This window comes from Sciurus vulgaris (genome assembly GCF_902686455.1).
Source record: "Sciurus vulgaris genome assembly, chromosome: 15".
NCBI lineage: Eukaryota > Metazoa > Chordata > Mammalia > Rodentia > Sciuridae > Sciurus > Sciurus vulgaris.
This window is the reverse complement of record NC_136476.1, coordinates 77989333-78005054: the sequence shown is the minus strand read 5'-3', so window position 1 is coordinate 78005054 and position 15722 is coordinate 77989333. Positions and strand designations below refer to the sequence as shown.

At 46.6% G+C, this 15722-nt stretch overlaps 1 protein-coding gene across 1 annotated transcript in view; it reads right to left on the bottom strand.

Moving 5' to 3' along the window:
• MORN5 (MORN repeat containing 5) overlaps positions 1-15722 on the bottom strand; it is a 32278-nt gene that overhangs the window by 13441 nt on the left and 3115 nt on the right. Inside the window, exons 2-4 of the mRNA XM_079113960.1 lie at positions 14005-14152; positions 11542-11653; positions 7807-7938 (exon numbers count right to left, since the gene is read on the bottom strand). Of these exons, the coding sequence (XP_078970086.1) occupies positions 7807-7938; positions 11542-11653; positions 14005-14152 (392 nt within the window). The remainder of the gene's footprint in view (positions 1-7806; positions 7939-11541; positions 11654-14004; positions 14153-15722) is intronic.

Genomic DNA, 15722 nt, shown 5'->3' with positions numbered 1-15722 from the left:
GTATCATTAATTGCGGGGAGGGAGTAAGGATTAGTGGTGCAGTTATTTTGCAAATGATTCCTACGAGTAACGTCAAGGCAAGGAACAGCGACATGAAAGAGATACACGTACAAACTGCCAACATGGATCGGGCTTAGCCTTCCTTAGAGGATTGAAAGGGACATGTAGGAGGGGGCAGGGTTAGTTAATCTCCCAATTTCCCATCATATTAAAGGCAATTATCTCAAATATCTTCAAATGCTTCCTTATTGGCTCTCAGTGTATAAAGAAAGGACCTCTTTTCAAATAAGGTAGCATCTCATTCTAGGGACTATGGTGCTTTGTCTTAAGACTCTAAGAGAACCTTTTCATTCATTTAGGAAGCTTACTGAGCTCCCAATGTGTTTCAGGAATTGTGCCTGGTGGAGGAAAACTATGAATCAGACATGCCCCTGTCTAGAGAGGTGCACACAGAACAAACTAGGCTAGGCACAAAGCTGGCGAGAAGGATGAAAGGAACAGTATTATATTAGTCAGTTTCCTGTTACTATAACAGAACATCTGTGACAACTTAAAAGAGAAAAGGTTTATTTAATTTGTGCTTCTGAAGATTCTAGTCCAAGACTGGGCAGCCCTATTGCTTTGGGCCTCTGGTGAGGGCAGCACATCATGGCAGGAGACATGGTTGAGCAGTTTACATCACAAGCCAGAAAGCCAAGCGGAGAGACTGAGACCAGGGTCCCACAGTCTCCTTGGATGGTGTGTGCCCAATAGCCTAAGGACCTCTCGTAAGGCCGTACCTTCTAAATGACCACAGCATCTCCATAGCACCACCGTAGGTACTAAGCCTTTAACAAATGGATCTTGGGGGACACTACGCATATTCAGACCACAGAAAACAGGCTTTGGGAAGGTTTGGGTTCAAATCTAATTTTGTCACTAGTTGTGTAACCATGAGCAAGTTATTAACCTATCTGAGTCCAGGTATCACATTGTAATTGTGGTTCGTGCAAATTACCCTATTGGGAAGAGCCGGTGAGAGAAGCTGGTAAGCTCCTCCACAGTGGGCATTCCCTCCCCAGCTTCCTCTCTCTGAGCTGGGGGTGAGCAGAGGAAGCTGCACACTGTTCTTTGGTGATTCATGGCCTTCTGTCAGGTGGCAAGCATTGACAGGAGAGGAGAATGGTGATAGGTGGAGAAAGGGGGAAGGGCAATCTGTGCTGGGGTAATATGTAAAGGGGAATGGGGTAAAATATGCGGGATGTGGATACCAATGCATGGCAGCTAGCTTGGCTGGACTAGGACGGGTTGGAAGAGGCCAGAGGATGGAAGATGGACCTTTAAAATTAGGCTGGGACTGAGAGCCTGCAGATGGAGAGCAGCATTTCATTTCCCAAGCAAAAGCTCTGTAGAGGATTAAGCATATCCAATCACGTGTCTCCCTAGAGACTTCTTTGCTGTGGAGCAGAGAAAGCTTAATAATCATCAGAGCCTAACTCTCTTCTCTCTCCTCCAGTCTGAATGAACAATCATCCTAACATCAGATACAACCACCAATCACAGCACACCTGTCCTGGCCCAGGTGCTGTACTATGTATTCTGCATACTGAATCTCATCTTTCCTAACCATAACTCTGGAGAAGTATAATGCCCATTTTACAGATGAGGAAACTGAGGTTCTAGAAGGAAAAGTAACCCACCCATGATCACACAGCTGGTCCATGGTGTGTCCAGGACTGGAGCTCCAAACCCAAGCAATTTCAAGCATTGGAACAACCAAACAAAAACTTTGCAGACCAGATGTGGTTTGAGAGCCACTGGGTTGAGACCTCTGATGGCTGTTAAGCTGCTTTGAAAACTTGGGGGTGCATAGACATACAGAAGATTGCTTTCATTATTCAGAATAATAAGTTGTCTATTATGTGCCAGGTATTGAATTTTGTATAATTAGTTGAAGAATATGAGGGACTTGCAAGCAGGTGCTCTACCTCCTTCCCTGCTTTTTCTTTTACACTTAATCAGCTCCAACTCATGGGACTTGTGTGAGATGCTGGGGACATAGTGAGACTTGCACAGTTACATGATCCCTGCCCTCAAGGGCAGGGATCCAAAATAAAGATACTTCCACTGTCACTGGCTAAGTACTGTGAGGGAGGCTACAGAGGATAGACATCTAAAGCAGGCAGGGCAGTGGAGGGTGGCAGGTGGGTCAGGGAAGGAAGCCTGCAACAATGATCTACAGTGGCGGGTCCTGACTTTTACAGGGATTGCAAAACTAATTTAGTGCATAGTAACCAGTATTTAAAAGAAATAAATAGAAGAGAAAATACCACAGTACATTGCATGTGCAAAGACACACATATGCATGTGCATGCATATGTGTGTGTGAGAGAATGGGGCCAGGATGTAAAGCATTCTTTACTGTGAGACAAAGGTTTGAGAGCCGTAGTCAGAATATATTGCCTGCCCTGATCCCCTGGCATGTTGTAGGTGTTCAAAGTCTTTTTAATGAGTGGAAGGATGAATTTAAATTTTTACAGCAAGGTCAGGGCATTGGGGTGCACCCATAATCCCAGCTACAGGGGATGATTTGAGCCAGGAGTTCAAGACCTACCTGGGTAGCAAAGCAAGATTCCAACCCCCACACAAGAGAAAAATGATTTGCACAGCAATCCAGCAAGGTACCACCCTCCCCAGTTAAGAAAGGCATTCTCCAACACCTGTGTCCTGTAAACCTGGATTTATCCAGCATGTTTGTAGTTTAGCAGCAGCTGGGTCTTACCAGTTAGGCCTAAAGCAAGCTTCTGAGGGAAAATGAGCCCACGGGAGACAGGGAAAGAGCTGAGGTCTGAAGAGAGCCTGCAGGGGAACCAGAGGCAACTCTTTGCTGGTGCCCCAGTCTGTGACCTCCTGAAAAAACGAGTGCCCAGCCCTGACCCCCCCCCCCCCAAGTGGCATGGCTTCATAATAGCAGTGGCAGAGGCACTGTGTTTACGCTGGGATGGCCTCAGTCACCCACGCCAGGCCCAGAGAGCCACCAACCCCTGCCTCAGGATGCCAACAGGAAGCACTGTTTATGGAGGCAGATTGGAATGCAGGAGAGAAAGGCCCTGAGCAAGATAAGATGGTCAGTCCCTGGCAGGGGGAGGTGAGTCAGGGGTAATGACTAGGTGTCCAAGAACAGAGGCTCCCTTTTAGTGGTTTTTGGGATACTCTGAACTTGGACCATCTTATAATATCTGGACCAAAATATCCTCTGGCTATATTTCTCCTCTATCCTGAACTCTTAAGGTTAGAAGCAACCCTAGAAATTATCCAGCCCAACTCCCTCATTTTACAGATGAAGAGAAAGGGGCCAGACAGGGAAGGCACTGATGCAGGGACAGCCAGCAGTCAGCTTGAGAGGGAGGACTCCAGGACTGGGAATCCAGGTCTCCTATGCTACCACCTGCCACCTGCACCCTTGGTCCTGTCAGGTGCCCCCCCAATCTTACCAGAAGGATCTTCTATCTAATTTTGCCCCCTTTGGCCTCTTCTCTAAGCAGAGAAGTCTTTCTAAAGGACAAAGTGGTTACTATGCTACCTGCTAAGACCTTCCCTGCTCCCTACTGTCATAGGGTGAAAAGACTCGAGACCTTTCCTACTGCCTTCACCCTGCCCATGGCCTGGGCTTCCTCTCTTGCCCTTTCTCCCCCACATATCATAATCTTATGATCCTGAACTACTTGTGGCTCCCTAGAGGTAAAATGTTCTTTCCCGACTCTGAACTTTTACTCATGCTGTTTCCTCTGTTTTCAACACTCTTTCCAACCTTGTGCACTTGTCTATTTTTCTCTAGGTTTCTGAGTAGATTCTGGTTTTTCCAGGAACTCTCCCTGGCTTGCTGGCCTCCAGGGTGAGGTATCCCTAACTTCCTGGCAGCGACTCTATTGTTATGATTCATTTCAGCACTAGTGTCTCTGCTCCTTGACAGATGATTCTGTGACATAATTACCAGAGCCAGAATCAGCAAATACTCAACAAATATCTGCAGACTGTCTGTGTCCATCATTCTGCAGACCTCCTAAAAATGGCCTTCTCTTCCCATGTGCTAACAACTTAATCACCAAGCATGGCTTCTTCTGCCCACAGGATTCTGGGAATCATAATTTCTTGTTCTCCAGTCATGACAAGCTTTTCTGTAACTCTGCCTGGAATGCCTGTCCTCGACATTCCTCTTCATGAACTCCCCATTCATTCTTTGAGGTCCATGGTGTCTGTGACCTTCTTCCTGAGTGACATCCTCCATCCCAGCCAGTGAACACCTCTCTTCTTCAATCCCCTCTCATCCCTCAGGGCTCCCCTCCACCAGGACTCAGTTTATATTACATGGTAACTCTATGTTTATGTGTCTTCCTGGACCACTAGACTGTGAGTCTCCATGGGACCAGGATGACATCTCTGGGAGGCAGAACTGGAATACAGTTCTAACCTAAGAAGCTGAAAATGAATTACTTGCATTTCACCAAAACTGAAGACAGATGATACGAACACAGAATGCTCCAGAATATATTCCATGGAAACCTAGTTCCTTAAAATGCTTCCTGCTGCCCCACCTCCCAACTAAATTAATGGTCAAATACATTTGGGAAATGAAACAAACATATTGCCCTGGTACAGATTCCCAGCAAACATTCAGTCCTTAATTTATCTCTATCATATGTACTTTTTCTTTCTTTTGCAGTGTCAGAGATGGATCCCAGGGCCTTAGACATGATAGACAAATGTTCTCCCACTGAGTTACATCTCCAGCCCCTGTTTCATATATACTTAGTGAATAACTATTGTGTGCTAGGCCTGTGCTTGGCTACAATAGTATGCCAGAGGTTAAGCAGAAAAAATTTTTGCTTCTTTTCCTGTGATTTTGAACTTTACTTGTTTAAAGGCCTTAGTTCTCAAGGAGGAATGGTCCTATCAGGAGAGGCTCTATTGAATTGGAGGCTGAAAAAGCCACCTTGCATTTCTGATGCTTGAGCCATTGAAGCCACACGCAAATAATGCAGGGGAGGGGTGTACTGCGCTGGTTGGAGTGACTACTCCTGATCCCCAGGGAAGCTGGGGTGCTGCTATGCAGTTGGAAAAGGGGATAATCAGAGAGCCCGGGGGGTTCTCCAGGGCACCTGTTAGTGCTTCCACTGTCGATAGTAAAAGTTAATGAAAAAATAAGCCAACTAACAACTTTTTTTGGCAGGACTAGTAAGGAATGAGATCCTTTAAGAATGAAGGTTAGGGGGTGGAGATATAGCTCAGTTGGTAGAGTGTCTGCCTCCCAAGCACATGGCCCTGGGTTCAATCCCCAGCATGAAAGTTAGGATCACCCTACTGGGAAAAAAGCCAGACCAGTTGAAACATCAGCTGGAGACGAAGAGAACATGGTAGGGCTAATGGAGGAAAGCATCAATAAATATCACTCACAGCCTGGTGACCAGTTACAGAAAGAGGACCGTAGCAACGATGTTTTTCTTCCTTGCTTGCACCTGCGAGTAGAGCTCTACCTTTGCCTCTCTGTTGACCTACACGTTTGTTTTTGTTAACTGGTTTGTTCCTCTTTCCTTCTCATTGTTTTGTAGGAGTCTTGGCGGTGGCTTGCAGGTTACAGAATATTCAGGCAGGTCAGCCGAGGGGCAGTGTTGGTCCAGGATGGATACAGTGTCTACAGGGCTTCTCTCTCATTTCCCCTTGAGGGTAGAGGTGCGGTTTCTTCAGGGAGAGTGATTGCAACTTGTTGTACAAGAAGGCACAGAGACGTGGCTGCAGAGGGCGGTGTGGATGTGGACTGGGCCAGGCGGAAGCCGCGCTTACCCCTCGTACTCTGCTCTGCTGTGCAGGGTCTTTGCCGACTGGCTCCTGCAGACTGTCAGAGGACTCACAGTCTCTTCTACTCTGCTTGCTCTTGGTGCCAGTGTCACTCAGGAGTGGCATGTCACGTCCAGTTTCCGGGCTTTTTGTTTTGTTTTGTTTTTATCCTACACTCCCAGAATCAGCTTCAACCTTCTCTTTGGAGGCTCTGCTGGCCAGTGCACCTTCCTCAGAGGCCAGGGTTCCCAACTCCAGGGCCCCTCCTCAGAGCCCCCAGAGAGCCAACCCCCGCCAGACAGTGCCCTCTTGGAGGTCTGGGCTGTGGTTCCTTGGGGTCCCTCTATTGACCTTCCCCATCCTCCTACCCCAGGCTCTTGGTGTTGGCCCTGGTCCTGGAGGCAGGAGCTCCTCCTGCAGCTCCTTTCTCTGTCACCTCAGTGTAGCCATTTGCCTTTTCAGTTCTCCAGTGGCCACTGAGCTGAGCTGCTGATATTCACTTCTTTCTGCTTTTCTGGCTGGTCCCTGACTGATACAAGTGGAAGCAAGACAGACGGTCCCTTCTCACGTGGATCTGCTGGATATTAAGCAAATAACTGCAGAAATGAGTAGTTAATTACAGTTGAATACATGCTACCTGAGGAAAAGCACAAAGCCTTTCAGCATGTCAAAGTCCTGAGAAGCCTTCAGTAAATAACCTGGTCAGTACTGCTGGGTGTGATAACTCCTTAGCTCGTCTGACCAGGAAACTCCTCAGTGAGCCTGGGAGCATTCAGCAGAATTGGTGCTCTACAGAGTAAGAAGTGCCCTGGTTCATGGAGAAAGGAAAGTCATCAAAGAAACACGAGTCGGGACAGTCGGAGAGTGCACATTCGCCTTGTTCCTACAGTAGCCCCAGCCCCAGGATTCCAGTCACAGATCAGCCGACTGTTTGCTTTGCTCTTATGCCTTCCTCAAAGGCAACTTTCTGATCAGTATTGGCTGTCATTATTGGAGAGGATGCTGTCCACAACCAGTAAGGCCATTCTGGTCCATTTGGCAGTTTCTTTCTCATGACATGGCAAAGTTTCTTGACCTGAGTCTCCAGAGAGACCATCAGCCCCTTAAGACTATGCAAAATGTGCATGTGAACACGTGTACTTGTGTGTATGCATGTGTGGCTTAGGACCCACAGCTACTGTTATTCCTAGTAGGACTGTGACTTCAGGAAAAGGATTAAACATTAGGGAGCATTGCATTACAGAAAAATGTTCATGTTCTTATTTGGACATCGGTCTCCTGTGCTTTAAGGCACTGAACATCAGTTCTTCTCAGGCTGATCAGCTTTGTGTTCACTTACTCAACTGAATTCGCCAGCTGGCTGAGGCCAAGAAGCCTTCCTGGACCACACAGCCTCGCTCCTCCCTCTGCCTGCATCTGTGCTGTTCCCCTAACAGGAACCTGCGGTCAATTCCCAGTTAACCCCCAGGTCTCAACTTAGTTGTCATATCCTTGAAACTTCCTTCGATGTGCCAGCCTGGATCAGGTGTTCCTTTATCTGGCTTCCACAGCATCCCTCCCATCTCTCTGGGATACCTATTTCCCCCCTCCTACAGCCATAGTTTTCCTTTAGGTGGTGCTTATTCTATAACATAACCAACTATTTGTAGTCCTTGTCTGCTGCCGGTTAGAATCGCAGCCTGTGGGGAAAGGGTTTTGTGTCTAGCTTTGCTGACCAAGCACAGTGTCTAGCACAGAGTAGGTGTCCGTTAAATGCTGTTGAAGTAATGCGTGCACGAATGACGACTTCAGTCCTTTCAGTGCTGCGCTCACGGGCAAGCACAGTCAGGCCGCGGACACCGCGACCCCACTCTATGACTATATACAGACTTACCAGCCGTGAAAAATCCAATTTTTGTCTTGTCATCAAAAGGTTCATTGTGATCAAATGCACACTCTTGTGTGTGGATGAGGAGAAGAGAAAGCATGCCAAGGGTGTCTGAATAAACCCACCTGCATTTCTCAGAAAGCGGTTCCTATAGTCCTTGATTATCCTCGTGTTGGGGTTGTAGAAGCCATCTCCACAGTCATAGGCAGCTGGAGGGATTTTTCTAGGTGGGTCCATGTTGGTGAGTTGAGAGATACCTTAAAAGGTGAACAACGACTTCACCACCAAGGCCAAATCCAAACCAATGCCCCCATGAGGCCCACTGTGGCTGGATGCTCATGTTGGACTAAACATTCCCTGGGCTCGGAGCAAGCCGAGCAAGAACAGAGACCCAAGGGAGCGTTCTGAAAATGGGCTTGTGAGCAGGGTCTGGGAAGGCCACTCTTCTTCCTGACCCCTCCTCTTCCCCTTCCTCCTCTACTTCTAGGAACACCATGATAAGGACTCAGGTTCTGGAGTCAGTGAGACCCTAAGAGTGATTCAAAGTTGCTCAGGTGGACAAGAGGGCAGGTCCAGGAGATGGATGGCATTCAAAGCACGGGCAAAGGCCACAGTATGAGTCCTAGCTTCACTCAGGAAACCTTGTGGAGCAAAGTGCATATAAGGGAGAATACTAGGAGGGAAATGGGTCAGGGGTATAAAGGTCAGATCGTAGGGAAACTTGACTCCCACCTAGTTACCACAGTGGCTGTCATTTATTGAATGATTATTTTGTGCCAGGCATTATGCTTCTCTCATGTCATTCACACCTCAGAGAAACCCTGTGGCTTCATTTATAGATAAGAAAACTGGCCGGGTGTGGGACTGTAACCCCAGGGACTCAGGAGGCTGAACACAGGAGGATTGCAAGTTTGAGGCTAGCCTCAGCAACATAGTGAGGCCCTAAGCAAGTTAGTGAGACCCTGTCTCAAAATTTAAAAGAGAGAAAGAGAGAGACAGAGAGAGAGGGAGAACTGATGCTCCAAGAAGCCCAAAGGGATCAGGAGGAACACAGAGGTAGCATTCCCAAGGCAATGTGCCCAAGGTTATCCAGCTAGGAAGCAGTCTGGCTCTGGAATCTATGTGCCCACATCAGGTGAGGAGAGGATCTGGGTGCAGCCCCAAAACATGGACACTAGGATGCCCAGGAGGGAAAGAGGAGTCAGTGCAGCTTGTGACAGCACCTTGCACGGTATCTTGGAATGCTGTGGCCCCACTACAGGGAGAGGTTGGAATAAATATCTTCTCCTTTTAAAAAAATGTTCTTAGTTATAGATGGACACAATACCTTTATTTATTCATTTTTATGTGGTGCTGAGTATCAAAACCAATGCCTCACATATGCTAGGCAAGCACTTTACCACTGAGCCACAAACCCAGCACCCAAGAATAAATAACTTCTTAGGTTCCCTCTAATTGTAGACCCTGTCATTCCCTGTTCTTTGGATGGAGAGTTGGATGCCCACATCCACACAGCCCCATGCTCACAGCTCAGTGTCCTGCACACAGTAGGTGTTCTAATATTGGCTAATGATAACACCTGGCTCTGACCCCCAATGCTGTGCACACTAGCTAATGATTACTGTGTGTCTATTTTGTGCGAGTGCTTTACAGTTATTCTCTCACTGAAGCCTTAGGACAATGCCCATCTCACAGATGCGCAGAGAAGTCAAGGGTCAGCCCTAACCATCGCCTTGCCAAACAGCAGAGCTGCCCCAACAATGCCTGCCCTCTGAGGCAAAATGCAGAGTGATATGGGAAAGGAGTGGCTCTTAGGATAAGCTGCTCTACTGGGAGGCACTGGAGAGAAGGGGAGGGCCAGAGAATGGTCACCACACTGCCTGTGAGACTGGCAGAGGTTCCCCTTTGGAAACCAGCCACTATGTGAGGGCTGAATGCTCTTTACCCACATGTGGGTCTCAGCTGGGGTAAAGAGCTCATGACAAAGTCTAGGCCCCATCAGAGTCACAACTAACCCAGGAGGAGTGTGATGTGCAAGGTTCTCAAGTTGAACCTACACTGGCAGCTCTGGGCCCTCCCCCGCTAGCCAAAAAAAGTTTGTTAATGTTAGTACCTCCATTCCTCACTGCGATGTCAGGATTATCATCTCTTTTGCAAAAACTCTTTACAGAGTACCTTCCGTACGCCAGGCAATGTGCTAGGTGCTGGGACATGTGTCTTAATAAGACCAAGCCCGGTATTGATGTTGCTCACAGCTGGCTTAGGAAGATAGAGCCGGAACACTCTATCTGATCCAAGCTCTGCAGGGGGGTTGCAGCTGCTCTGTGATATGCCATGGGGAGATCTCACCTAGTCTAGAAATTCAGGGAAGGGGTTTCTGAAAAAAGGGACATAAAGCTGAGACCTGAAGTTTGGGAAGGAGTTGAGTAAAGTGGGTGGGTTAGAGCATTCCAGGTCAAAGAATGGCAGGAAAAAGCATGGTGTCTTTGAGGAATAGAGAACTATGCTCTACTTGAGAAGCACCCGACCTTACATGAGTCTCAGAAACACAGAGAGCCCCTTAAGCCACTACTCTCTGAAGCCAGACGCTTGGTCCAACTATAGCCCTCTGGGATGAAACAAGGCTTTTGCATGGAGGTAGTGTGATACAAAGAGGAAGACTTGGCTCCCAGGTAAGCTCCACCACCAGGAAACACGTCCAGACTCCATGACCTCAACTTTCTCCTCTGTGACATGGGATTGGGAAGGTGTTCAAGCAGGGGCTCTGGAGAGTCGAGAGACAGGGATTCCAAAGAGCCCCTCCCAGCACCTGGTCCATAGAGCACATGCTCCATTAGTGCTGTGTTTTGCCCTTTCACTTTAGCTGTTTGCATATCTTTTTTTTTTTTTTTTTTTTTGTACTGGGTATTGAACTCAGGGGTACTTAACCACTGAGCCACATCCCAGCTCTTTTTAATATTTTATTTAGAGACAGGGTCTTGCTGAGTTGCTTATGGCCTTGCTACGTTGCTGAGGCTGGCTTTTTTTAATATTTTGTTTTAGTTGTAGTGGACACAATCCCTTTATTTATTATGATTATTTTTTAATTCATATTTATTGTAAACAAATGGGATACATCTTGTTTCTCTGTTTGTACATGAAGTAGAGGCATACTATTTTGTAATCATACATTTACCTAGGGTAATAATTTTTTATTCATTCTGTTATTTTTCCCCCCACCCCTCCCATCCCTCTTATCCCTCTATATGGTCCCTCCTTCCTCCATTCTTGCCCCCCTCCCACCCCCCATTATGTGTCATCATCCACTTATCAGCGAGATCATTTATTATTATTTTTTTAATGTGGTGCTGAGGATTGAACCCAGGGCCTCATGCGTGCTAGGCGAGCGCTCTACCACTGAGCCACACTTCCAGCCTCCTGAGGCTGGCTTTGAACTTGCGATCCTCCTGCCTCAGCCTCCTGGGATTAAAGGTGTGCCTGTTTACATACTTTAGGGTTTCAGTAGGTACCATAAATAGGAACAGCTAACAAGTGCCATGAACCTGCCAGACATGGGAGGTACTATTCCAAGCACTTCACAGGAATTATCTTATCGACATCAATCTTGTGAGGTAGATGATGTGCTCGTTCCCTTCTTGAAGGGGAGAAGCTGAAGTACAGAGGGGCAAAGTCCTTTACTCTCGGTCTCCTGGCTAGTAGAATGGAGCTGAGGTTTGAGGACTGTCCTTCCTGGCTCCAGGACCTGGCTCTTTCATGCTCCGTTCCTTCACCCCTTGGAATTACTCCAGCAGGCCGTGGCACTTCTGAGCACTGCTTTAGTTTCCTTTTGGGTGTGAAGGAAAAGGAGGGTATCTGGATACCTGAAGGCTTCAAGCCAAAGCAGATCTCTGTGTAAAACCTCCGGTCATAGCCATCACAGTAGTGCCAGTTCTTAGCGTCATACTGCAGCCCATCTGCAAAGGTATACATGCCCTGAAAGACAAAGAAAGCACGTGCTTCAGAGAAGCGGGAGATTTTTTACCAAGAAGGTTGATACCATGGGAAGAGGTGCCTTCTCACTGCCACAGAAAGGAAGTGATGACTGTCACAGTTATTCTGGCTGTGAGGATTGGAGGGGATGGGTATAAAGTTCTGAGCTCTGTGCCTGCCACTCAAAGGATGGGAACTCTGTGAATTCAGGCAGACAATCTATTCTCTTAGCCCTGGTTTTCTCATTTGTAGTATTAGGATAATGATGGTGTACATTTAATAGGGTGATTGAGAATTCAATGTGATGGTGCACTAAAACACTCAGTATGGTGCCTGACTGTGATAGTTAATTTTATGTGTCAACTTGACTGGGCTAAGGGATGCCCAGATAGCTGGTAAAATATTTCTGAGTGTGTCTGTGAAGGTGTTTCCACAGAGATTAGCATTTGAGACAGTAGAATGAGTACTTCAGATTGCCCTCACTAGTGCAGGTGGGCATCGTCCAATCCTTTGAGGGCCTGAACAGAACAAAAAGACAGAGGAGGGGCCAATTCTGTCTCTCTGCCTGAGCAGGAATATCCATTTTCTCCTGCCTTTGTATACCAGCACTCCTAGTTCTTGGGTCTTTGAACTCTGGGAACACACCATTGACTGCTCTGGCTCTCAACCTTTGAGTTTGGACTTGAACTTCACCACTGGCATTCCAGGGGCTCCAGCTTGCAGAGGGCAGATTGTGGGACAACCTTCATAATCTCATGAGCCAATACCTCTTAATAAATCTCTCTCTCTCTATATATATATATATACACATATATATAGGTATGCACATATATACATATACATATATATGTGTGTGTGTATGTATGTATATGTGTAGATATATATATATATGTATATATATATATATATACACACATTTGTGTGTGTGTGTGTGTGTGTGTGTGTGTGTGCCCTTTTGGTTCTGTCTCTCTGGAGAATTCTATACACAGACATATTAAGCACTCATAAATGTTATTTATTATTCTTTTACTATCATAGCTAGGAAGGTCAGCACCATCAGCCACAACCCTTTGTCCAAACACGTGCATTCTGTTTTTTGCTGCATTGATGCTAAAGAGAACCTCAGGATGCAGAAACTACACTGGCCTAGATATCAGGAAACATGGGTGGAAATTCCCACAGTACTATTAATTCACTGTGTGACCTTGGGTAAGTCATATCCCCTTCCTGAGGTTTAGATTCTCCAAGTTATAAAATAAGAAGTGCTTCTTAACCTTTTTTAAGGTCATGAATCAGGGCCCAATCAACCCAGCGAAACTGATGAAAGCTTACAGATCCTCTCCCAGAGAAAAGCATATACTCCCATATACACAGAAGTTTTTGTACATAAATCAGGTTTTGCTGATCTCTGAATTCTATTCATGGGCTACAAATCCCAGGCTCAGCCCCCTTGGACTAGATGAGTGTGACAGCAGCAGAGGTGGTAGTAGTAATGGAGCTAATGTTTATTGAGTGCCCACTGTGTGACAGGAACTTGGCAAAGTGCTCACATATTTTGCTTTATTTATTCTCACAACCATCCTAGGAGATGCCTAGTACTACTTTGGCAGGCTGAATAATGGTCCCTCAAAGAGGTTCACATATGCTGGAACTTGTGACTATGTCAACTTGCAAGGCAACGACTTTGCAGAAGCAATTAGATTAAAGGTCTTGAAGTGGGGATATTATCCTGAGTTATTTGGGTGCACCAAATACAATCGCAGGGGTCTTTATAAGAGGGAGGTAGGATGGTCTGGGTGAAAGAAAACAAAATGATGCAAGCAGAGGAGGCAAGAGGACGTGATGCAGGAAGCCCAGGTGGGCGTGAAGTATGCATAGGAGCCAAGGAATGCAGGTAGCTTCCGGAAGCTGGAAAAGGCAAGGCAACAGATTGTCCCCTAGAGTCTCAGGAACACAGCCCTACTCATTCAGTTTAGACTGCCAACCTCTGGATCTGTGAGATAATAAATCTGTGCTGATTTAAGGCACCAAATTTGTGGTAATTTGCTACAGCAGCAAAAGACAATGAATACAAACCCTGTCCCTGGTTTATAAACGAGGAACTCGAGTCTCAAGAGAGGTAAAGTCATGGGCTCAAGGTCAAATAATAAGAGGCATAGCAGGATTCAAACTCACCATAGCCTCCCCAGGGACCCTTCCAGATCCAGAGGGAGAATATCCTAGAGTTCTGGGAGATCAAGAAGTGGGGAGAATAGGAAATGGATATGGGTGGGTGCTAGACAGGGAGGCAGAGCATCCCAGCAGTGGGGCTCTTCCTGTCCAATGATCCCTCTCTGCAGCCCCCATCCATTCACCTTGATGGCCAATCCTTTTTCCCAGACAGCATCATATCGGCTCCCGCTGGGGAAGTACAGGGTTCCTTCGCCGTGGAACATGCCATCCTTCATTTCCCCAACATACCTTGTTTCAGTTGGGAGGATGTATTCAGCTTTGCCCTCCATCCTGCAAGGACATAGGAAAATCACTGAGCCCTGTAGGAATCTAGTCCTTGATTTCACACATCATCCTCTCAGTAATATTCTGTCTAAAATCCAAATTTTTGTTTGTTTCCTTCAAAAATGCTGTTCAAGAGGAGGGCAGAGTTCAGTCGGTTCTTCCTCCCTTAACCTACAGTCTATCCTGGAGTTCATGCTGTTCACTAAAATACCTTCTTGCTAGGCCCAGAGCGGGTAGGCATGTACCCAAAGCCACACCATAGAAACAGTGAAATGAAGGCTAGGCCTCAGTCAGCTGATTCTGTCTTCCCTGTTCCCCATGACTAAACCACAAGTGGGATATTTGAAAAAGTATGAAATTTAGAGATAGGGGCTATGGGTTTAAATATGACACCATTTTCTAGAAGGATCATCTTGGACACTCTCACAAATTTCTCTCTTTTTCCTTCCCTCCCCAAAAATATTTCCAGAGCATCTGCTATGAGCAAAGTGCTACGTTGAGAGCCAGGCTGCTGGATGCAGCACAGATACAAAAGTGAGCAAGGTGGCTGCAGTCACTGTCTGCATGAGGGACACAAGTAAGCAATTGCCCAGTGTGTAGTAGGTGCCCCGCAGGGGACCATGAGTCTGTAATGGGTACAGGGCAGGGATGGCAAGGAGACCAGCTGGACCATTGGATCAACTTCTTCATGGGCGCAACAGCTGAAATTAGTGCTGAGGTCAACCCAGACAAGGTACATTCTTCTTAGTAAAGGGCCCAACATACAATGAGTACTTAAGAAATATGTTTTTATTTATTTATTAATTTTTGTGGTTCTAGTGATTAAACTCAGGGTTCTCTCCAATGAATTCCATCCCCAACCCTCTTTATTTCTGATTTTGAGACAAGATCTTGCTAAATTTGGTCTTGAACTTGTGCTCCTTCTGCCTCAGTCTCCTAAGTCGCTGGGATGACAGAGGTGCATCTCCATGCCCAGCTAAGAAATATGCTTTCACTCATCCTTTCTCCATTCCTCCCCACTGGCTGAAGTCACCTCTCCTAACCTCTACCGGAGGCTCAGCACTTTAGGCCCTGCACTGTGATTAAATACCTCATCTCCTGTATCTAATCAGAGCCTCTAGAGAGGAACAGCTGGGTCTCAAGCCTGAGGACCACGCTTCCTTCTTAAACACGTGCCTGCAAACATCAACTGAGTGACAAATGAAGGGAACAGAAGGTCCATGGAATGGGTGCCACAGCCCCAAACAGGAGTGCTCTGTGGTGAAGGCCAGCTTCAGAGCCTGCGACCTGGGTGCAGGTTGCTCCATCTCTGCCACCTTGTCAGCTTCCCTCTTTCCCTTCCCATCCCTCTTTCCTCTCTTCCTCCTTCCCTTCTATTCTTTAACGCATTCAAAGTGAAAAGCTTTCGTTCCAAATTTGAAGTAAGTTAAAAAGAACGAAGAGAGCCACTTTATAGTGAAGCCCTCAATGCCTAATGAGGATATGATCACCATATTTCAAGTATCTACCATTCTCCTATTAATTCATTTGGCCAAAATTCACTGTCTACCACATATATGCATTACGAGGAGTGATA